This window comes from Watersipora subatra, chromosome 3 (assembly GCF_963576615.1).
Source record: "Watersipora subatra chromosome 3, tzWatSuba1.1, whole genome shotgun sequence".
Classification (NCBI taxonomy): Eukaryota; Metazoa; Bryozoa; class Gymnolaemata; order Cheilostomatida; family Watersiporidae; genus Watersipora; species Watersipora subatra.
The window spans coordinates 54,806,475-54,831,692 of NC_088710.1; the positions used below are offsets into that span (position 1 = coordinate 54,806,475).

The 25,218-nt window shown below is 36.5% G+C and overlaps 1 protein-coding gene across 1 annotated transcript; it reads right to left on the reverse strand.

The window, feature by feature from the left end:
- Window positions 1–220: 220 nt before the first annotated feature.
- On the reverse strand, window positions 221–24,048 carry LOC137390115 (uncharacterized). The gene is made up of 13 exons (XM_068076374.1): window positions 24,011–24,048; window positions 15,324–15,562; window positions 15,007–15,183; window positions 12,046–13,963; window positions 10,854–11,578; window positions 10,667–10,761; window positions 10,432–10,559; window positions 9,697–9,767; window positions 7,308–7,467; window positions 5,401–5,529; window positions 5,123–5,289; window positions 4,893–5,016; window positions 221–360 (listed from the first exon to the last, which is right to left on the reverse strand). The coding sequence occupies exons 1-12, from the start codon at window positions 24,011–24,013 to the stop codon at window positions 4,911–4,913; spliced, it is 3,918 nt and encodes a 1,305-aa protein (XP_067932475.1). The 5' UTR covers window positions 24,014–24,048; the 3' UTR covers window positions 221–360; window positions 4,893–4,910.
- Between the last annotated feature and the right edge of the window lie 1,170 nt (window positions 24,049–25,218).

Here is a 25,218-nt window from a genome sequence, read left to right on the forward strand (position 1 = left end):
ACGACTATTAGAAACAAAATCTATTTACAGAAAGCGTAACAGTTCTTTACTGAGTACTCAGTAAATTTGTCACGCAGTAATAAATGATAATGTACATGTAACTGGTAATGAAATCGCAAATGAATCCGTGGCTAACCAGCCATATTTCTTTAACATGGGATGTTGACAGCAATCCAATAGCTTTCCACGTCTCATCTCTAGGCAACGGACAGCTAATTTGGTCAAAGCTAATGCTATTGGCCATATCTATTTATCTCTCGTTTGCAAGCAAACCGTGAAGCTCTATGAAATGCTCTTGACATCTGTCTTCAATGGAAACTTGTATTGCTGTCAGTCTATGATGTGCTCTTGGAGTATATCCTGTTGAGGAAAGTGCTACTCTTGTTAAGAACATAATAAAATATGGGTCCTAAGTTAGTAATCACAAGGCTTGAGGGGTCCAACTTGCACTGATTCAGCTACAAGCCGTGGAAAAGTATACATATACATGTATATGATATGTTATGACATCTCGCACGATGGTGGTCATCTAATAGCTTCTTGAATTCTTTCTAAAGCATGACTATCTGAGAAAAATTTAAGAGTTATTACCAATAACTAGTTTGCAAGGTTACAAATACATAAAACTAATTGTATGTACACCTGTAAGACTTCGAAAAAGACGTGCTACAAATAAAGCAAATGTTACTGAATCCACGCATCACTTTTTACCTACAGACTACAAGTAGATAACCAGCTATTGAATGAAGAGCTTTTTGAATGTGTACAATTTGCCCATCACATGAGGCAAACTACAAGAGTTATGTGCTAAAAATGTTGAAGTTAAAATTTACATTTTCAGGGCAAGCAAAATTGGCACGTTATGACCTCATAATTGGTATTTCTTCGAACTTGAGAGAAAATAAGAAAATGAAGGTAACTTTGACTCCAGCCATTTCAAATCCCAAAACTTACTTATTTTAATAACAGACTTATGAATAAGCATTGATATAGGTTAAAGATAAGTAGCAGAAAACATGTTTTACATGTAGATATCACATCGACCCTTTATTTTACGTGTGAGTTTTGCTGCACCTCGCATTAGTTATTAGACTCGAAATGGAATGAGTATTTATTAACATTTATAGAGCCCTTCACGAAGACAGCAGTTAGACTAGAGAAGCACCAGCTGTTATTTTCATTGAAAAAAACATTAATAATGCAACTGAGTTTCTGCTGTCCGCTCTCAATTTGTGAATAAATTTGACTTTTAAAATACAACAAACACAGGCATATATGTCTCGGGTAGTGTTGATTTGTCTAGTGAGACCAAGTGGTGTTCTAAAACCTGGCCATTAAACTCCTAAATACATTGGAGCATTTCATGTTTTCTGTCCAATGAAATACTTTTTGGAAGGCTCCCTGTCGAATCACATTTAAAATCTTCCAGCAAACAAAGAACTGATTAACAATATTCTGATCTCAATGTCCTGAGCTTGAGTGTTTGCAAAAGAAGTCGATCAGAGGTTCTAAAGAAGCACCCTAAACTCTTACACAGCAAGGAGGAAAAACTAATGTTGCCAGCCTAAAATGACAACAGATATTTTGTTAGCATGGGATAGAACAGCTAATGGTTGATACCGATACAAGCTAATTGGGGGATACCATGACGAAAATCAATACTGTGACAATGAGATGCAAACAAAGGAATCTTTAGCAACCTAGAGTCATTAATCAACATAAGTTATACAGTCACCAAATAAATTAATTATCATAGGCAGTTGTGGATTTTTTACCATTAGGCCCTACTCCATGGCCCTATTCTCCAAGCACACTCCGTGTGAGAATTTAATTTACGCCCACTGCATGAAGCGGGCCACTGATTTCCAATTTATATGGCAGTTTTTTGCTACTAATGCTCTGCTGAGTATCTCTTTCCATTATCTGACAGGATCCATCAGGGTACCAAATTAGAGCAGACGTTAGAATAAGTCATAAGTTGCACCAAGTACTCAACTACCTCATAAATGAGGGATGTAATTGGTAAATATACCTGATGAGAAAAAGGGTGACAAAAACAGGCTGCAAATGCGGTTTCTGCAAATTATATCCTAATATGAGTGCCTGAATGGGGTAAACTGGTAATAATGAAATTGCTAAAAACGTTAACGAGGGAGATGGGCGTGAAATAGCATAAATCTTCGAATGTAGCCACAGATGTGCGCCTTTTCATTTTCGCTAGCTTTTCCTGCACAGCAAGCCTGCACTTAACAGTTTATGTCATCTGCTACTGCGTCTGTTACGTGATTATTACTAAGTTCTCATGGGTGGGTGGGTATAGTAGATATGCTCGAGTACATCCTCCTTTCTGTTTATGCCGGAGATGTACCTCACTTTACCATAAGCATGTTTGATCATATATAGTGAGTGCAAAGTTTATCTGCCAGCGATGGAACATTAATGGTGCTTAAAGCATGTAGTGTGACTAGTCCACATAAACGGAGAGACCCTTACCAACACTTGCATGTTTAAGGATTTATTTTTGTTCTAGTGAATCGTTGTCTGGTATTTTTCTTTTACAGTGGCTTTCTTTGAGAACAACTATTAGAAACAAAAAATGGCTATTTGTAATGTAGGAAGTGATAATTAGAACTGCGACATTGTGGTTTATTCAATTTTGGACTACAGTAGACACCCCTGCAACATAAATATTCTATTCCGAGAACATTTACGTTGGACGAACAGTAAAATACATGTGAATAGCCTAATCCATTTCAAGATCTTCCTAAACTTCCTCCTTCAAAAAGAAAAAAATCAAGCTTGACTTTTTAAGTTAATAACTGTTCAGTAACTGTGGGTATTATTGGCTTGTATCGACAAGTTTTCTTTTTTTTCTTATCACTTTCTCACACGATTTGTGGGTCATGACTACGGCAATTTTATGTTAAATTAAAGATGAACAAAATTTTAGTCAATTTCATCAGAAAGTATCGGTATTTTTCTGTATCATCTGCGACTGTTTTTGATGTTTGGGCGATCTGATTGTCAGTATGTTTCAAGATTAAAATCGATACAACTTGATCGCGATTAAAATGCTCCGGTCACTTCCCAGATGTAACACAAATGGGAAGTGCGATTATGACAACTAAAGTTGAAGAGACTGTCAGCATAGAGACACGTAACTCTGCAACTTGAACGCAATAGCCGATATAAACCATAGCAACGATAACAACTAGTGACATCAACTAGTGACATCAACTAGTGGCATCACTTTGCACATAGTTTTCTTCTGAGCGTTTCAATCGCAATCAAGTTTTATTGATTTTAATCTAAAAACATTTTGGCATCAAATCACCTGAAACATATAAAAAATCGTAAATGATAGCAAAAATACTGATACTTTCTGATAAAATCTATAAAAAATCTATGTGAGTTCACCATTAAGTGAGGCAAGAGAGAAACGATATTTTTGAGGCCAACTATTAGAAGCTAATTATTTAAATTGAATTTAAAGGTTGACTTGCAACAAAATTCACATTACAGTTATTTGGTATCAAAAGATTCACCATGTCTTACTCTGTTGTGTTGTAGGTGCCAAATACGTGGATATGTGACTACAAGCTCTTAAAAACTCAAAAACGAAAAGCCGCCATAGATTGGAATCGCTTTATTTATCTGACGTAGTCATTACAGTTTGGTTATCGTCTTGTCACGTGATGTTCTCACGTGAATTGAAAGGCCAATAAAAGCTCAATATAAAACTTATCGTAACACTAGTTTATGACAAACACTTCGGGTTTTACCGAAGACCCCGTATCAAATATAGATGCTCGCTACTTTACAGTTTTGTTTCGGCATTATTCAATCGTCAAGTCGTAATCTGATCACGTGACCCGATACTTCGCAAATAGTTTTGCAGCACTTTTCGATTATCACAGGTAACCAAAAAACTCATCATGATTATCAGGCAATGATATGCACTCCTTCGAGCTAAGGTTAGAACGTTTAACGATTTTTTACGGTAAATTATAAGATATCAGTGCTAAAAGTGACAGCATTACAATGACGATAAAACAGATGCGTAAGAACAATAGACATGGTTTCATTGAATGCGTGAAGTATATTTGTGAAAATATTTCAACGAATGAGGTTGCATGAAAGTGTAAACAGAAGCCATCGTGTTCAACTACGTCCCATTTGAGACTTTTAGAACGCGAATCTAAACTACGGCGGTCTCGTGTGGCTGCGATTAACTGTTCGTTTTTTAGCTTTTAAGAGCTTGTAATCACATTCCCACATATTTTGCACCTACAACACAACAGAGTAAGACGTGGTGAATCTTATGATACCAAATAACTGTAATGTGAATTTTGTTGCAAGTCAACCTTTAAGAACTTGCACCGACTTGATGCATTATGTTACATAGAATTTCTCATGTAATATGAAGCAAATACTTAACATAAATTTTTGTTTGCTAAGTGGAATTTATGCTAGAGGTTTATGTTATAGGAGTATAGGAGTTATGTTATAGGAGCATCTACTGTATTTTTTTAAAACTGCTGTGAGCTGATCTCTATCCATAACACCTCTTCTCATCTATGGCTTTCCTTGAGCTGTCCAATCTACACTCGGAAACAAGGTGATGAGAGGGTGTTGTCTAGTCCATGGTTACAAGACTGTAGGTGACGATTTCAGGACTGAAGAAATCACTCTCATTCTAGCAAGCATTTTCGCAATGATATGCAACTATCCAGGACGACTCTTTGTCGACTGTGAGCCAGCCTTGCTAGCGAGGTAGCCACGAGTAAATGGAGAGAGTAGAACGGAGCTGAGGCTACAGCTCATGAAGGTCGTGAAGGGGATGAAAAGCAAGCCAGAAAGATTATGAGGAGCAGGAGATATGCAATACATACCAACTTATTGAGCTATGATTATTTTGTTAGACTGAGAAGGATAGGTCTGCCTGCTAGCTCCATCTTGTTAAGCTCTTCCACAGCTTTTGATGCTTCTGCTGCCGTTTTCAGTCGAATTGTACCTCTACAAAGATACAAATGAATGAAATGAAAACATCAAAAGGAATACGATTCGAATCGACAAAGTGACGTGACAAACAAAAGGGATAAGTAGTGTAAGGCATGCTCACTTCCCAGTAGGCATGCCATTGTTCATGCTGAACTGCACACTGCCTCTTTCTGGATTGTAATCCCTGAAGAAAGACTCAACCTGCTCGGGCATGATGTCATAGCGAAGGTTGACCATTCTTACTGCCCGGCTAGAGTTGCTGGCAATCGGCGGCTTTACTTCGGCTGCCTGCGATTGTTCAAGTAAAAAGGAAAGATTAGAGGAAGAGCGACCAAAGATTGACAGGCAGTAGTGTCAAATATATTCAACACAACGTGAACAAGTAGGCAACAGTCATACCTTCCCATTCTGTTTAGATATCAGGTCATTCATAACCTGCTCAGACACAACGCGGATAGTTACGTATCTCTTGCCAATGTAACCTCTGTCGTGTTTGAGTGCTTCCTCTCTATCAGCAAGAGAGTGAACCTACCAAGAACCAATCACTATAATTTACAACATCCACAGATGTATTACTGCGCAGTAGCAAAAACGCTGAAAAGTCTCGATAGATGGCTTATTGCTGGCTATTAAGATAATCATATAAGACTACACTATAAATATCAAGTAATTGCTGTATAATCACCTTCCTTACATGATACAACGTGACTTTTATCAAGCAGCTGTGGGAAGTTGCCTCAACCTACTCGACCAATTTCTCCAATGTTGGTCGATTTGTAGTTGATCAAAGATATTTGGCATAATTTAAATGTCAAGAACATGTGGGGAAAACTCAGCCTATAGTAAATTAGTGTCATTAGCAAGTAATAATTAAAGAACGAGGGTATACATATTACTTATAGTATAACCATATTATATCGTAAATAAAAATTACCAGTTAATGAATCTTCAATCTTGCACAGGCAATTTTTTTCATCTAATAACTTATTTTTACTTTTTGACGAACCGAATTATGACATAACCTGACCCGGAGCTACCGTGAAAACTTACTGATCAAGACTTAAGGGAACCAGTTTTTTTAGATGCAAAATAATTAAACAAATTGCTAATGACTTGATAACAAAAGTGCATTTAAACAAAACAATCCATTCCAAGATAACTCACTCAGAGATGCCCTGAACACCAGACCTTGGGCAGTAAAACTTAGTAAAATCTTGCAAGGCAAACCTAATGTGAATGACAGGAGTTGTCCATAAAATAAGTAATAAAACTATTCACATTGACACTCTATCTAATCTTAGTACATTGACACTATCTAATCTTAGTACATTGACACTCTATCTAATTAAGCTAATTGACCACATTGCAAAGCCTCCCAATAATTGCGCCAATATTTATTCTCTGTGCTTTGGTGACAAAAAAAGCTAACAAATAATAGACATCAGCCTATAATAATAATATAGATAATCATAACATTTTGGTTTTTTTTTGACAATTTTGATGTTGGAAAAACAAAAACCAGTTTGGAGACAAATATTCGCTACTCAAGCTCCAAGCTGTGACACAAAGAGGGAATTTTTTGAGCAAAAATGCATGTATGATATACAATGTCAATGCAAACTATTAACCAACGTGTGCATGCGAAACAAAAACACTTGTTGGCCATCGTTTTATGACTTTTTCTCCATCTAGTCGCCATGCTACATGTTTTGGTTATCCAACACGGCAGTTAATTACAATGGAAGATCGAAACAGATTCTACCAAAAGTGACAAATTCAGTGCCGTATTTACACAACCACCATAAACTTTATAGGTTATAGTTATTAGAATTATGGTTATAGAATTATTGTGGTTATAGAATTTACAAATCGGCTTGTGCTTAAATCTTGTGGAGTGCAACGAGAAATTTTTTTATTGAACAAACAGAAAATTTAAAAGATGGTCCATAAAAACCGACTGTTCTCGAAAGTCATCAGTTTAAAACATTTTAATGGATGCTCTGCTTTAATGAATAATAATTTTAAATGGATAGTTTTGAAATTTTAGACAACCTAGTTGAAAATATGAGCGGTTTTAATGTACATTAAAACCTCTCATTGAACACCTTTATTTGAGCGCCACTTCTATTTGACCGCTACTATAGAGGAAGGGTTGAAAAATAAAGTGTGTTCAAATAGTTTTACCAGTGGCTCACTCAGGAAAGCTCCCAAAAAAACTTCTTTCCATTTGGTGTGTTTCGATATGGGAAGCCCCGGAGAGGTTTATATAACAACGGTAATATTTTACCAAATACAATGCTTCCTACCTTGACAAAACCAGTGCCTGAACACCGACCATCAGCTAACTTCACAACTGTCACTTCATTCTCCTTTATTTTGGTTGGATAGAGAAACTCGGAGACAGTGCGTGGAGATGCATCCGGAGGAAGACCCATAAATTGTAGAACGAATTCACCAGGCGTTGTTCTGAAGGCATATAGCAAAGATGCGTATTAAAACTAAGTCACGTAACAGGACATGGGTCAATCAAACTCTACTCGAGAAAATGAATTATTTTCCTCATTCTACAATCTGGATAATTCTACAATTTATTCCTGTAAAACAAAAATGCCCAAGGCAGGCTTGAGATTAGTTCTCGTTCAGCGCCATTTAAATGTCTTTGAAATTTCGCTGCTTTTCATGCAAGAAGTTAGGTTCACATACAAGCATATGGCCACTATTGCTTAGTCAATACTCTCCCTACAACAACTGGCTCAATGCCTAACTAGCTTTGGTGGACAATAATTTTTGCTCGCACCCAAAATTGTATGGATAGCAGGGGCAGCTTGTATGCTGAAATGGACCATGGCATGGATAGTTTTGTTTTATTCAGTATACCGATCTATGAGATGTTTTTATGTACACGTGACATCTACATGAATATTAATTTGTCAGACGCATGTCATTATAGGTACTTCAATCTGTTTTAATATCATCTGAGCTTCGATAAATTATAAGAAAATCAAAATTCCAACAATAATAGTAAGTATTTATAGAAAAATTTCAAATGTGTGCAAAGCTAAAAATTTATTTTAGATCACAAAATATTTTTTAGCACCACCTACAAAATACAATCAGAGGTCAAGAAACTTCACACCGATAAGGAGAGTTAGCATTGAGGGGGGTCAAGCTGGCACAAGTCAAACATTACCATTTGAATCCTGTGAAAAGCGCACATCTAGTATGCCAATGCATACACTGACGTCCTATCAGTACAGTGTGTGAATTATTTTACAGAGTAGACTGACTACACAGGCTGATGATTTGAGGTATGCATATCGAGTGAAGCAATAGAACTCAGGCAAGCAATTAGGTGCATGTTCGGGGTTTCTTTACAAATGCCTTACATTAACTCACCATTTTTCAACAATGCCTGCGCCAATTGTATGTTAGTCAACATAGTTAAATAGTTAAGGCTGTTTATAATCGTTCATTTTTACTTTTATTAATCATAAAAAGAATCGCCTAAATAATAGCTTGATATTATTAGTAGCTCCCACTTATTCTATAATCGCTATAACTTCTGTAGCACACAAAACCATCATTTTTAGGCCACTACAAAAATGACATTGAAAACAGAAACAAAAAACTTAATTAGCAGGTAGCAAGATCCAAATTCCATTTTTTACTCTGAAACGTTATTCAAAAGAGGGTCATTCTCCAAACTATCATTTTGTGGTGTTGGTGTGTTGAAACACTAATAACGCTAAACTAAACATGTATCGGTCAGAGCAAAGAAAAAAGAGCTAGAGTGGCGAGAAAAATGAGTTACAAGAGAGAAGAACGAGAGCAAGAAAGGGTGTGCAGACAGAGGAAGGGAGAAGAAAAGGGTAAGAGAAAAGAGACGGATGAGCCAACAATGACAAAGGAGAGAAGCCTGCTACGATACAGTGCACCCCCGGGTTTAGGATGTTCCTGTTATACGTTTTTTTTTCGACTTGGATGTCACACACGTTTTTTCATCCCGTCACACGACATCAACCAAACTTTTCCTTTGAATTCAAATTTGGCAATTGGTAGGTATGCCGATTACGCCGGAATAATGAAGATACCGATATGCTATTCGCCAAAATCCCTCTCACAACGTCTGAAAGAAATACAATGCTCGCTCTCTCTCAGTTTGGCGTTATAAGTTATAGTGAGAACGAAACCGGAAAGAGATAGGTAATAAAACTTCAGACAAGGACAAAATTAAAGTTTAGTGAAATACATACTTAGTTTAGTAAATACATACAGCTTCAAGTATTTGTTTAGTAAGCTAAATTTTCTTAATTTAAATTCAATGCTCATGTTCTACGTCTGCCTCAAAGGTAAGAACTCCCTACAGCACATACTGCCCATAATACATTGTAATGTCACATTTTATTGCAGATCATGACCACTAAATATACGTACTAAAGGTGCTGTAGGTAACTATAGTTACTAAGGTTAACATACTATATTGTTATTAATCAGTAATATGTACAGTGCATATGTAAAACTTGGATGATTTTACCATGGGGAGGTTGCATTAGATAATTACTATAGGTTTCTATACGACATTTTCGCCTTACAATGCCAACGCCGGAATGAATTAATGTTGTATGGCGGAGGTGCCTGTATGCAGAGGGATGTTAGTCAACTAAAAGACAAGAGAGCAACATTATAGTGACTTACTTGTCCATAGAAAGATTCTGTTTATGGAGAGCTATGGCTGCTACCATGTGCTCTCTGACTATGGGGTTCACCTACATCAGAGAGAGAAGGCCCTTTAATTTACATGCAGAGAGTGTAGAGCCAGCTGACTAGATGTATGCTGCGATTGGACATTAAGAAGGTTTCGTTTGTAACTGGAAAAACAGTCTGAAATTTTCAGAGTATTATATAACAACATCAGCAATTGCCCTCTTCATCTAACAATAGAAAGGTTCATCTAACCATAAAGAACCATATGCAGTTTTGTTGATAGTAGCACAGTTATTAGCCAATCAGAGATTCTTATATTCTATGACCGCAATAAAAATTGTGACCTTTTCATATAAAAAAACTAAAATGGGATCATTGGACCATAACCTGATTAGTGAGGCTTATCTCCTTTTCACTGGCTTTTATCTAACCAACATGCTCGCGCAGAACAATGTAATTATGATGAGTTCAATAAAGTTTAAAACAAGCAAGCTTTCCTCATGCAATTGCCTTACATGAAAATATGTAATAAACTGCTTACAATGACGGAAATACATACATGTACACGTAGATAACCTTGATAAAAGATGACAGGTATCATTAAGTACACTGATGAGAGGTTAAGTGAATGAATGTATGAGATATGTAGGCATGTTTAATGTAAAAGTCGACTGTGGGAAAGTATCTAAAATATCAAGAATGAACAAGGAAATACCAGAAAGCTACCTGAATCGTATGTTGAAGAAGTTCCTTTGGTGAATTCATAAGCATTCTTAGAGAGTGTTCTGCAGTGAGTTCAACATACGCAGTTCCTGTACACTCTCCGTGTACATTGAATTCAAGGTAGAGTGAACCTGTAAGTGTTATTAATATATGCCACGAGGATGCAACTTCTAAAAGGACAGTTGGGTTTCTGCTTTTCGACAAACTCGCTGAATTAGGGCTATGTGAGCTGACTTACTTGGGTCATATTGAATATCTGTGAGAAACTGCTCAACATCAGACATGGTTGATTTGGGTGGAAGACCTGTAAGGACTGTTGGCCAAGACGTTGCACTGAAAAGAGAATGTTAACAAACTTTAATGCGCCTCTAGGTAACGATTGGTACGCATATCAATGACTGCAGGGCCATACACTGCTGACTCACCTAGCAGGATTTACCGTGTCACTAGGCTTAGGCAGCAGAGAATCCTTAGCCTTCGGAGGTTTATCTTGCAGGTTTTTGACATCTACTGAATCAGTTGCTGAATGACTTTCTGGCTTGGAATCTGGGTGATCACCCATTCTAAACTCAGCTCGATCTCCCAGTCTTCTTAGCTTTACTGGTCTGCTGTCAGTTTTGGGTACATCTCTGTCAGAATTCCTTGCAGGCAGTCTATGCCTGTCACGCTCACTGTTACGAGGTGACCTGGCTCGATTAGGCGATCGACTTCGGCGACCATATGGCTCTCTAATTGGTGAGCGACTACGTCTGTTCAGCCGCCTGAAGGGTGAACGACTGCGTCTTTTTTGCAGTTCTCTAGTTGGAGGACTTCGACTGCGCCGGCTGGCACGGGAGAAATCTCTACCCACAGTATCTGCATCACGAAAGCGAGGTCTGTCAGGAGATAGACGAGAAACTCCACGTGGTAAGACCGGTTCATTCATTTTTCTAGAATTATCAAACTGTCTGTGCGGTTTAGGATTTCGATCAGGTGTCTGTGAAAATTCACTATATACAGATTTGGAGCATGGCTCTATGTTAATAACGAATCCCATTATCTTTGAGCCTTTGAGCTCATTAAGTGCTAACACCGTTCCATCAACTGTGTCAAACAACACAACAGCTTCTGACATTTCACTTGCACTAGCAAATGGTCGAGGCCAGCAAATCTACAAAGCATTTAATAGGCCTAAGAGTACTTCAGGTTGACAATGCAAGATGGAATGATATATTCAAATTGCAGTCAATGATGCAACCGGTACTAAAATGATGTTCATATTTTAGAAACATTTCATATTGATAGTTTTTACATTTGAACCTTCACAACAAGCCTACAAGTCAGAGATTTCTTCTGACCTATCACCTCTAAAAACAGATAAGTTTTAATGATGAAGCAAAGACTCACCTAGACCTCACACCATTAAACAATTAACGTTCAACTAAAAATACAACATCACTGCAAAAAGCCAGCAGCTTTTCAAACTTAAAGCGCAATCAGCATCAGTCTGTAGCTTATCATTGCTGAACTTTCTTTTATATATAAGCTCAAGACATCATGTACTCTGAAAATTGCAATAATTGCATGAAATTCAAACAGTCTTAGGTACCCACCTAAGCCAATACGATGGATACATACCTTGATGTCAAGAGCTATAATGTTATGTGTAGCAAAGAGCCCTCTCAGCTGCTTGTATTGTATGTTACCAGGAAGATTGGTGAAGTAGGCACATGGGTCGGTAACTTCCTTAATAGATGGTACGATGCTTTCAGGCTGTGGAATGCTTCTTGGAAGATTATGATGAAACGGTGCTTGTTGTGAGCGCTGCCTAATGGGAGGAGGCAGTATGACTGGTAGAGGAACCTCATCTGGAGAATGCACAACATTTTGTGAGCGATTTGGGTGATGGATTGTAGTTCTCTGATGCTGAAGAGGAATATGTGACAGGTTCTGCGGGAGAACAATATTTTGTGAATCAAAGTCTCTTTGTAAATCATTAGTATGCCGAATTTGACCACGAGGCTCACCTATTGGATCTGAAAAGCCATGTATTTCATCGTGTTGCACAGATGATAGCCCAGAACCAAATGGAGCTACCATACTGGAATTAGCGCGTGGTAATGCCATGCCAGAAAATAATTGTCTCTCCCTCATATTAGCTGGTGCAGTATCGATCTTTTTAGCTGGTGGCATGTCTGGGTTAGGTACAAATGGAGGACGAAGTGGACCTCTGTTTGAAAAGTCCGGCTCACCTTTAGAAGCGAGTTTGACATCAAGCAGGGCTGGTACAGTTGGCGGTTCACCTGGTGTTGGTAAAAGTGGTATAGACTTGGAAGCAGTTGCAGGGCGGCCCTTAAGAGAGCTATTTGAAGCACTTCGCAAATCAGAATCTCGATCTACTGTTGGAGACATCTTTATAGACTGATCACCTCTTTCCAAATGCCGTCGAAAGTTACTAGGAGAGTGTCTTTGATCGAGATCAGCTCTTCGAGCAACATCAAGGAATTGTGGTGGCCTTGGAATGGCTGGTTGGTCAAGAGTAGGTAATGGATTTCCCATGGTAGAAAAAAACTGTGGTCGTCCTTCAGTCCCAGGAGCCCCTCTAGCGCTAGGGAATCCTCTACGTCCAAAGTTATTCTCATCCTTATCATTGAATTTGCGGGAAGGTTCAGCATCGCTTTCAATGAATTCATTGAACCTGTTTGCTGGTTGTGTAATATGTGAATGAAAGGAATCCCTTGATTGGGTATTTACAGGCTTGGGCATCTGATTCATAAATGAGCGAGAATGGACAGCTTCATTCTGTGACATAGAGCCGTGCGGTCCTTGAGTACTATTTGGGTAACTCGAAAAATGTGGTTTTTTCTGATTTTCTTGAAACCGATCATGATTATCACCACGAGATAAATTGAGGGAACCAAAAGACGAGGCAGAAGGATTGTAAGGACTGGGTGGTCGCATTTGCTGGACATCTCTATTTGATGGGTTGAAAGTTTGAACAGTGTGATTGTTTTGGGATGTTGGTACCCTCTGCTGAGAATTGAAATCCCGTTTATCATGAACCTGTGAGGACTCATTGTTTGCAAAGTGAGAACTTTGGCCGCTTCTTTCATTTTGTAGAGGGGGACCCGAGTTACCAGGCAGATCTTGATTGGCCATCCATTCACTAGATGGTGGAGCTATGAAATTGCCTGGTCCACTATTATTTGGCTCATATCCTCTCATGATTTGACGTGAATCACCGGCACTGCTAAAGGTCGGTGATTCACGTGATTCATATTTTGATTCATCACTGGGGGCTCTGTATGCATCTGCATGTGCCGAGTAATTAGAATTAACATTAAATTCGGAAAATCTATCTTGATGTTCCGAGTGGCTAGAAGAGGAATGCCGTGATGATTTCAAATCAGGCTTATACCTTCCGTGTTCAAAACTTTGAGCGTGTTCATTAATAGCATTGGATGAGCTTCGTCTCTCATATCTTGATCTTGAATCATTCACTTCTTTATTGCCAAGAGGCCTGTCTTCAGATCGACTACCAGTCGGCGTTCTACCTCTAAAACAAGCGCCATGTTAGTATAAGAATGAGTGTAGCATACAACTGTCTGTTGGTAGTATAACTCCAAATACAAGTCAATAAAATAATTCACAGGTACTAACAGTTTTTGCATCACCTGGAAAATTGCTATTGGTTCACCATATACAACAAACGTTTCTATAATACATTTAGGCAGCAAGCAATTGTCCATTACTATCAGCCAAGTTCAAAGTTAACAACTGTTTTTATTTGAGCTCATGTTAAAAAAAGAGCACACAACTCTTGGATTGCATAGCCATATCTTATAGGTTTTACGGCAAAGCCACAATTTTAAAAATCATTTGTTCGATGGTTCAGTAAAATTTCCTGAGGCAACTTGCGATAAACATAAGTGAGGTGTTTTTAATTGCTTATAAACATGACAGATCCTTGTTATAATATAGCTTTGTTTAATACCAGAAATAGCCAAAAAAACTAAAATATTATTCATAAATTGCACGTACACACTTTTAGAGAAATACTCAATACTGAATGAACAAGATTTGCTTGTTCAGTGTATCCATCAGGGGTTGTAAACAATAAAAACACAAGCAGTTCAAATTCTACCTTTTGCCATCATGCAAAAGAAACTAATTAATTTTTATATTCATAAACAACAAAAATAATTTGGTAAATCTGCAAAGCAAAATTAGGAATGGCGCAAGTTTACATTTTATGTACAACTGCAGTAGGCAAATAGATTTTTCCATAATCACTGGTGTGGCCTTGCAAGTAGGTAACTCCTATTGAAACAAACACAAATAATCCAGGTTTACTTTTCTACCAACTACTTATTATTATAACTTGCAATGAGCTTTTTTACTAAACAAGAGAAAATGACATTGATCATCTGTATGATTTTGTTCCATAAAGCTGTATGGTCCTTGAATTGAAGTGCAATTTATGCAGCAACACGGACCAGATTTTTTTGCTTTCATCTTTATTCTCTATGAAATTTGTTTCATCACAGAAGTAAACTAGATATTACGATTTACCACCATATCACTTTTTGATTTTCTAACCTGCCAAAATTCTCATTTTGTTGGTTTCTATATTGAAATGGCGAAACATCTCTCCTCGCTGAATCGGCATGTCTGATGTTTTCATGTCTTGATCTTTCGACCTTCCGTTCAAGCGATGCTGGCTTAGGAGGATTCTCACCTTTGGCAATTGCTATGATGTATCGCATCTCTTCCTCGCTATGAACATTTATGACATTCAGTAGAAATAGAATAGTTTGTTTTCAAACCACAAGCTACGGGATTCTTTATATCAGACAACTACACTACGACCATGATCTATGTGAACTAGAATCTTTTGTGCATATTTGTATTAGCACCTGCTTGAATACAGCCGGATTTGCTGGTCTTTGAGAATGGCTCTGTCTTTTCTGAGTGCAGCTTGCGCGTCTGCTCTTTTGACAAACGTTACAAAGCAATCTCCATCATCTCCTCCTATGATGCGCACACCACCATTAGGAATTTCACAGCCATAAAAGAACTCTCGGATATCAGAGGCATTCGCTGACCATGAAAGGTTCTGTAATCTCAGTACAGCACTATATGTCATTTTGCTCACCTGCAAGAGGGTACCAAAATGGGAGACTAGGATAAAAAAGCTGCCAGCACTACCATTTAAATGCTTAGACTCAGGCCTATCCCATTCATCATAATATTAAAACTTTGATCGTCATGTATTAGACATCAATACATGATGGTTTTTCTTTATGCAACATCTAGAAATATATGTACTTTACAAAAACTGATGTAAATGCGAAGGAATCCTTTGAGGAAATGGTGGCAATGGAAACTCTTTGTGCCAAGATCAAGGACTATGACACAGCTATTTTGTCAGCAGAATTTTGGGAGCTGGTATACGAGTACTAAAGTACATGTAGTATCTACAACTATGCGATTGAACATTCAAAATGTTCTGTTCATCAAATGCGTTTAAATGTTTTCACAGTAACTTTGTATTATCTAGTTATATCGCAGTGATAACATAATTAACTGAACAAAATTTTTTCAACAACTTGTTGTAATAGTAGTTTGTGTGATTATTGGGAAACTTTCCCCTGAATAGTATTCTTCGGCTTATGTCATCGATGGCTTATAATATCTGCCAACAGATGTGTTAGTGGTTTTATGTGCCCAAACATAATGGTATGTATGGAAAATACATTATATATACACTGTAGACAAAACTGGGACGCCCTGGTTAAGACTTTCTACATAACCTGAGTTGCTGTAGTTTTACTAAACTAACCAGATGTCATATTACAATGTTTATTTTGACAAAATACTAAACAGCCTTACAACTGTGTGTTGTCCAGGTAGAACACATCTAGAAATCTATCACAAATCTTAGCAAAGTGAAGAGAGATCAAGTGATCAATCGGGCAACAGGCGTGTGGTAGAAAGTGAATTTCATTGATTATGAGCTTACGAATTTTTCATGAACTAAATTTTTTTGTTTTTAATGATACACGACTACCTGCATAGTAAATAGGGCAGATAAATGTGATGCTATTATAGTTTCGTTATGCGAATTATGATCAACTTGCAGAGACAAGTAGTTTTAGTAGCCTTTTAAACTTAATGAGGGGTGAAAAGCTTCAACATTTGTTTTATGAAAAATATACATTACTATGACAGAAAATGGTGGGAGAGTAGAACTAAAGTAAGGTATTATTGGACTTTATTAGATCTTTTGCCTGTGGCTTTTCTGTGTAATAACATCATTGGTATGTAGCTTGATATGCTGCCACAAGTAATTTGGGGGTTATTTGATTACTTTTACAGAGGCAACTAGGCTATTCCAGCAATAAAATGCTACTGAATTGAATCGTTGAATATTACAGACACTGCATAACGACAATCCCGGGTCAATGAGGTAGTGAAGATTTGCTCTGATGGTGGCTATATTAAGGGACAACAGTCAGTTTCATGAAAAATTATTCCACTGAGCCAATAACAATATAACCACTTAACCCTTATTACATATCCGTTATATCGGTTACGAATGTTCTCATAAAATAATTTGCCGTGGTGATGCACATACATGTTGAAATTTATACTTATTGTTGATGACAATACGCAAAACCTGCACGATACATTTGTTATACCTTATATGGATCTATCAGTTGAATGCGCCTTTTACGCCTTCTCTATAAGCATAAAGGGCAGCAATATTTTTATGAATGCAAGAAGATGTAAATCTTCAATTAAGCGGATGCACAATAATAAGTGCAGTATAAAACTAGTTCTAGTATAACAACTGGCCTTTAAAGTTGGTTTACAAAAAATGTAATTTGAATGTTGTACTGACGCGACTTGAGTGTAAACATTGGCTACTTATGAATATGATTAGGTCTTATGATATGAATGTAACTAAGTCATATGATATAAATGTAACTAGGTCATATGATATAAACGTAACTAGGCCATATGATATAAACGTAACTAGGTCGTATGATATCAATGTAACTAGGTCATGATATCAATGTAACTAGGTCATATGATATAAATGTAACTAGTTCATATGATATAAATGAGAATGTTTGACTTGGTAAGGCTTTTGCCTCCAATGTAAAGCTTTTGCGTCCAGTTCCCTGCATGATAAAATTGAACATCCAATTGTGAACTGAGTCTCATTATCTTCTACCAAAACTAAACTGATAACACAAACAGTTAAAAGCTAAGTAATATCCATAAATGAAACTAGAACATTTGATGAAATAACATTTGTCGCTAGATGCATGCATCGTTTTATGGATACATGTACATATGTACACGTATCAATGTAACATACATGTATGTACGATCCTCTATGTATGTATCAAACATGTATGACACACGTATCTATGTACATACATACATGCACATACATATATGTATTATAAATGCGTAATACACACATGTATGTATCATACATACAGAATCATATATACACGTACGATACATACATGTATATATGTACATACATGATCGTACATTTATGTATGATCATATATGTACGTATATACATGTATGTATCGCTAGATACATGCAGGTTATATGTATGCATACGCACACATGTATATGCATGTATGTACATAGATATATGTACATAAAGGTTTGGTACATATATGTATGCATCACACATACGTACAGGATTGCACATACATGTACAATACACACACAAGTAGATACAAGTATGCACATAATGTGTGTACATATGTATTTACATGTGTATGTATGTACATGTGTATGCATGTACATGTGTATGCATGTACATTCATACTTTAGTACATGTTTGTACATTCATGTACATACATACAAATGTATGCATGTACATGATTGTACATACATGTGCATTGCTAGATATCCCTTCCATGAAAATAGTCTTAATCAATCAGTCTCATAGCTACATGTAACAAATAATGCTGTATGTTCTATATTCGAAGGTTAGGGCTCTGAGCAAAAACTAAATAGGATAACTGTAAAAATGAGCCAGTGTAGCCTTGACTTGAACCTGTAGCTATTGGTGCCCAGATTAGTGCTCAGACAGCAATCACAATAACAAAAGTTTTTGTGTATCAGCACATGTGAATACAAGTTTTCAATAGAATAGACAGCAACATCATTTCAACACTGCCAATGTAAACTAAGCTTTAAAAGTGCAACACAGCTATTAATAGCCATGAATGAAAAATCTTTAGGGTATTAGGTATGTCTTGAAAAAATACTTCTTTGGATAAATATCTAGCAAGACTTACTTCCCTAAACAAAGAAGATTTACACAAGTAGTTGTTAAATAACATGCTAAAACTACGCAACCTTAGTCAAGTGCACTTCGACAGTCGAACACGAGAGGATCTCGCTGTTGATATGGATCAAAAATCAATATTACTAACTAAAAACGCGATTACCATCCGAGTGACCTTCATGATTAAAAATCTGCATACAGTCTAACCTCGACTTACAATGATAACCTTTTCAAACCAAATTTTTCAAACATTACCTATAATTTTAACAACCATTTCACGAAACATACGAAATGATTTCCTGCTTACAATGTCTAAATTATCAAAGAACATTCAGTTTAGTAAAGTTATTCAAATGTACCGTTCTCTTTCAGATAGTTAGGTTCTCCGTTGTTCAAGTGCAGATTTCTAACAAATCAGTGTGAGTGGTGGTAGCTGATTGTAGCATTGATGTGATAAAATTTAAAATGACCAATAACAGAAAAACATTAGCAGCATCTTTGGATTAATTTTTTAATAAATCTCACAAGCTGTTTCACAGTTCTCACGAAAAAGTGTGAAGAGCAAAAAGGGAACTGAGAAAAAATGAAAATGAAGAGGACGGCTGAAATAATTGAAAGATGAAATTGTGAGAGAAAAACGAAAATATATATGAATAAATTATACGAACTCATAAAACTCAAATGGTCTAGTTAGACCAGCTTCGCATCTTTCTCGCAACCGCTACCTATGCACTCCCATCTCTTTTGTCACTTTTATTACCAACATCTCAATTCGCCTATTGTTAACATTGTAACAATTAAAAAATACTTTTTATTGAATATTACTTTCTTTGTTTGGTGCATGTAGTTTTATATGTATCTTTTATTCAACGCACAAAATACATGACATAGAAGTAAATAATAATATACATTAATTTTGGACATCGCAGTATGATTAGCTCAATAGTTGTTCATAGGAGCATGGTTGCTTCAAATTGGGCAACCAAGCTGTTATTAATGCTGGTTATTTTGACACTAACACTTCAGCATTGCTATAACATCCAAATTTAAGAGACAACTCAGTAGATTAAAAATGTCAGTGTTAATGTGGGGGGGGGGGGAAAGGTGTGCCATACCAGATACTTTCTAATATCAGAGACATTATCTTGTCTGTTGACTATGAAAGATACTATTGAAAGTTGGATGGTGTAGAGAAATATAATAGATATATATACCTAAATGCATATTTTACAAGTTTTTAGCAGTTTTCAAATTCTTTCACCTCATGAATTACTGTTATAGATGTTCAAACAATGTGCTAATTGAACTTTTAGCTTTCTATATAGAAGTTTTAGCATCTTTACGTAACAACTAAATTGATTTATCAGAAAATTAGCTGCAACAGATGCTGTGCCATGTTTTTGAAAATCCAAATCCAGCTGCCTTTCTCATCATGGGATATTCCATAGGTGTTAAAACGGATGTTCTAACGAAATCTATTCTTACCACAGATTCGTTGCTAAGACAGCGCAGCGGTACAGTTTCTGACTGTACCTTTAAATGCAACCAATAGTGGGTGAAAATATATGTTGCTCACTTGACGATTTTGGAGCTTCCAAAAACTTGGGTATCATATCCAGTTGTTATCGTGGAGGTCATAAAGTTAAGCTGATAGGGAATCAATTGATTGCTTGTTTTCGTATACTGATATGGAATCCTGCTTAAAAGGTTACATTTATACTATGATTGGGCAATGAAGACAGCACATACATTGGCACATATAATTTTTGTGTTTGATTTGCTAACACAACTCCCCTCAATCGTTTTCATTATGACTACAAATTCAATCTTCTATTGATGAAGGTTTATTGCAAAAAACGAGTAAAAGCAATGATAGTTTTGGTTAGCCATAAGTTAGATTATGAGTATTTTTCTCTAATATTTTGGCACTTCTGCGAGGCCATTAGCAAACTAATTCTTTCCTACAGTCTTGTATCATGATTATCGGCCTCAGATTACCTTATGAGGAATCTTGGTAGAAGTGTGAAATAATATTACATGAGATTTTTCAAGTAACTTTTCACTGAAATAAGAATTACAAGCCATAGAATGTCAAAATAAGGTAGCTCACCATCTTTAAGGGTTGGTTGTTGATATATATGATTAGTTTTGATATACTGCATACAAACAATGCAGAATGCACGAATGACTGCATGGTAAATTTATGGTGAGATCCTGAGGTTCCAATCAGCATATACAGTCTGTGAATTGAAGTCTAAACTGTTCCATATTTTGCACCTAACCCACGAGTTTCTCACCATGATGAAGACATTAAACGAGCTCTCTCAGTGTAGTGCTGAGTTATTATCTGGATGCAAACACTGCCCACTTTGAAGTGGTGTAGTAAATAAGGGAGGGAGGACTGAGGAGACCTTCTTCGTCAATGATTTAAACAGTAAACTATAGTGCAGGTTAGAATATAAAATTTTCAGATGAAGCAAACCTAGACAGAATGATACCTGAACCAGTAAAGTGCTGGATGATTCAAGTATAACTGATAAGAATATTCTTCAACATAAATGTCAATGTCTTGCAGAGTTTAAATAACTCAATTTCCTTATCTATATCTTACCTAAGTGGATAGTTCAGACAGACTAACGCATGGAAAGAGGGATCTATAATTTTTTAATATTAATGTATTTTTGTAGTCCGTTTCAATGCATCAGCCTCTTATAAGTATGTTGTACAAAAACGAATGTTCGCAATCGAATAACAATTTGTTCACCTCTTGAAATAAAATTCAAAACTAGGTAAGCTTACTAAATCTAGTGTAAAATAAATATTTTATTGCCGAAAATGTCTACAGATGAAGATATCGAAAGATTGCTGCAATGTGCAATTTTGCAAATTGTTTGCGAAATGTTCTTGTAAATGCATTCTCTTTTAGCACTGATCCAGCAATCTATTGAATGTTAACCTTCATCGTGAACTATCACGATTTGATTTTACATTGCAAGTTTCAGACCAAAGAGATGTTTACAACAAAGATGATGGCAAATTGGTCTGGTACAAGTGAAAATTTGGATACGTTTAAACACTAAACAGCCCAGCTACCTTCCCTATGATGTTCTAATCATACATGAAATATTGCAATAGGTTTACCAAATCACTCAATCACATTGGTAATCAAATTTCTTTGCTTGGCTAATATGATGTTACCTTGAAATTGAAAAACAAAAACTATCAGATTCAAACACTACTTCATATTTTCAGCAGGATTAATCTAATAAATCATCTTCAGTGATTTTACAAAGTCTGTGGAAATTTGAATTTTAAAATGTATTCTGCTGTAGAACTGCCATACCAGACAGTTATAGCCTTCAATTTTGCTTGGCTACATGGCTATAGAGTTCATTCTGCATAGGGACTGATTGTTCAAGTCAATTGAGGCATATACATGTGTATACACATATATACAAAAGACGAACTCTCACCCTTTGAGTCTTTATTGACGAACATCTTTTAGTGGTAGGCTGCTCTATTGCATATTTATAGGCTATTTACTCTTTCTCTACTTTTTGGTGGCTTTTATAACAAGTGTTAACTTTTAAAAATTACATTAAATTGTAACTTTTTTATTTAGCTTCTGCATGGACGTGAGGACATGAACAAACGTTGGGTTGCCATAGAGTACCATGTAGTAGATGCCACCTATGTTTACCTATTTTTTGTCTACTTTCTTAGCACTTCTATTTACACTTAGCATTTGTATGTACCACATGTCATGTTTTATAATGCTTCAACTAAAGCAGATATGACCCTAATTACTTGTTCTGTATGTGCCCAAATAGTACATATTAGCATGACACTCGATACTGGGACTCTCTTAACAGTGAAAGCATACTTTTGACAATCTTTACATGGCGTCGTAATTTCAGGTCAGCGTTAAGCGAGCCCATCGTTAAATGAAGACTATTTGTATCCAACTACTGTCTAAAAATGTTGATACTTACCTACTAACTATTAAAAACTAATGCATGTTCAGGTTTGTTGATAACAGAAATCAATTTCACAGAGAATCTGTGAATTTGAATCTGTGAATACATTTACTTGCCCCGATAGTTACTGAGATGTTGAACCAGAACGTTAAGTTAGGCTAGCGGCGACCATTTCTAAAACAGCAATCGGACAGTCTCAAATTAATAGGGACTTTGGGACAAGTTTTGAGAAACCATAAGGTGAGTTGTGCAAAACATGGCTTGAAACTTGGAATATTTTGACATGATGGGTGGCTCTGTCGATTGGTTTAGTTTTTGTGTTCGCTGCTCATCGGATTGGTGAGATATTTGGGTGGATACTTTTGTTTTTGCTCATAACTATGTGGACCTTTGTTGTTTTTTGTGTGTGTAGACTACGGCCCGGGCTCAGCAATATCCCGCTAAAGGACACCTGTGATTTCAACGACATTGTTTTTTTCAAATGGTGTATACATATGGTTGAAATGTAGGCATACCTTTACTAATTGAACCTGGACGAACAATGGCTCAAAGACAACAGGGGAAGAAGATGTGGCTTATCTCTGATACAATAGGACACTCTAAATCACCAGGCCAAGTGGAGTCATACCTGCCAACTCTCACGTATTGGGTGTGAGACTCACGCAATCACCCCAAAGAAAAAATGAAAATGCGTGAGAAATGAGTGAGATTTTTGCCCCAATTTCCACAATTTTATATATACTATCATTGATACATCAATTGCCCCAAAACCAAATCTCACGCGCTGCCCTACTTTTGGGTTGGCAGGTCTGAGTGGAGTGCCTCTGGAGGAAACGGTGTGCTACAGCATTATTACATTTTTACAGCGTGTAGCCGTCTAGCGATTATACAGTTTCTGATAGTGCTCTCATGTCAAATATAGTTCTGGGTAAAAAGCTGTTGTGAGAAGTATAGCAGATGTTGCATATATTGTAATGAGTTACCCGATCAACGAGAGAACTTTATGTTCATATGAATGTGTGGAAAGTTAGACAGATTAATATAACATCAACTTATAATAAAACTTTGTCACATGGCCAAGCAACTAAAAGGCGCTCTTTTGATCGTTACAAAAGAATTTAAATTTTCTAGAACTGGCGTCAACTCCTACGGTGGTGACACGAGTGCTCCAACTGCTATTACCTACAAAAATCCCTTCCTAATAACAGCATGTAGTTAGCTGACATTTGCCTAACGAAATTTCGTTTTACATAACTTGATTCAAAGCAACATGTCAATTCGTTTTAAACAGTAATTTACTAACCATACATAGAAGCTTCACACTTTATCCGCAGAAACCGCTAAGAAAAAGCAAAATGGCTACTCTAGACCGAGAGTTTTGTTATTATTTTTGTAGTCGTAGACCTAGAATTAGTTAAAAATCCTATTGCGCTAATAGACAATTGCATGCGTGATTAGATGGATGGTTAGTCCGTTAGGATGATGGCTGAGATCATAGACGTAGACCTCTATGGTTGAAACAGTTGTAGCCGACAGTTTAGGTATGTTCAGAGACGTGTGTGAGAGAGTTACGCGCTCAATGAAAGTGCGTATGGAGTTCGTTCGTTTCCAAATTACGGTATATCACAAAAATACAAAGAATGAAAACGTACAGCTCAGAGTTGCCAGAGTTAAAATTGTAAACAAGTTGCATCAGGTAGTAATCTTGTATTTTGCTAATAACAAAATAACAAAAAGTCTTTATTTGCAGGCAAATTATCAAATAAAATGAAAACTGTAAAAGTATCCTGAATGCAAGATAGTGGTGAACAATTCATGTTTACTTTGAGATTATTTGTGTAAAAATTTAAAGAAAATTTACATGAGAGGATGACTTCAAATAAGTAATGCAGGATAACTTAGGTATACAAAAATAAGTTGATTGATACTGTATACAAAGGTGCAGGTCTGAAGACTAGATTCTCTATGAGTATTGATTGTGGCAAGATCGATTATTAATTAATAATTGGATGACTATAATATGGTCTGTATCATCTGTCTGTGTAAGTATCATTGATGTTTACTTCTATGGTTTATCTGCAGTGGGTTAATTATGTTTTCAATTGAATCGACCACTTTCATGTACAAATTCTAGTAGATGTTGATAGCTGTGAGGGTTAGGGAATTTTTTTTATATTGGTGTAATTGCTGCATCTACATAGGAAATGGTCTACTGTTTCGTCCTCATCCAGGCATGTGCACGTTGATGTAAATGTTAAATTGAGTTTGTATAAGTGATATTTTAAGGTTGTGTGGCCTGTAAAAAGTCTGGTTAAAATTGATTTTTGTCTCCATGGTAATATAAGTGGAATAGGGTTTTTCTCCAGATGATCTGTTTTTAGGTTCATTGATAAACCAGTGGAACAATGTCTTGCGGTCAGATGAGTTTTTCATCGAAGTTGCCGATCATTAATTAGTTGCTTTCAAATAGTGGATCTTCTAAAATGACTTGCTGACATATCTGCTATAGTT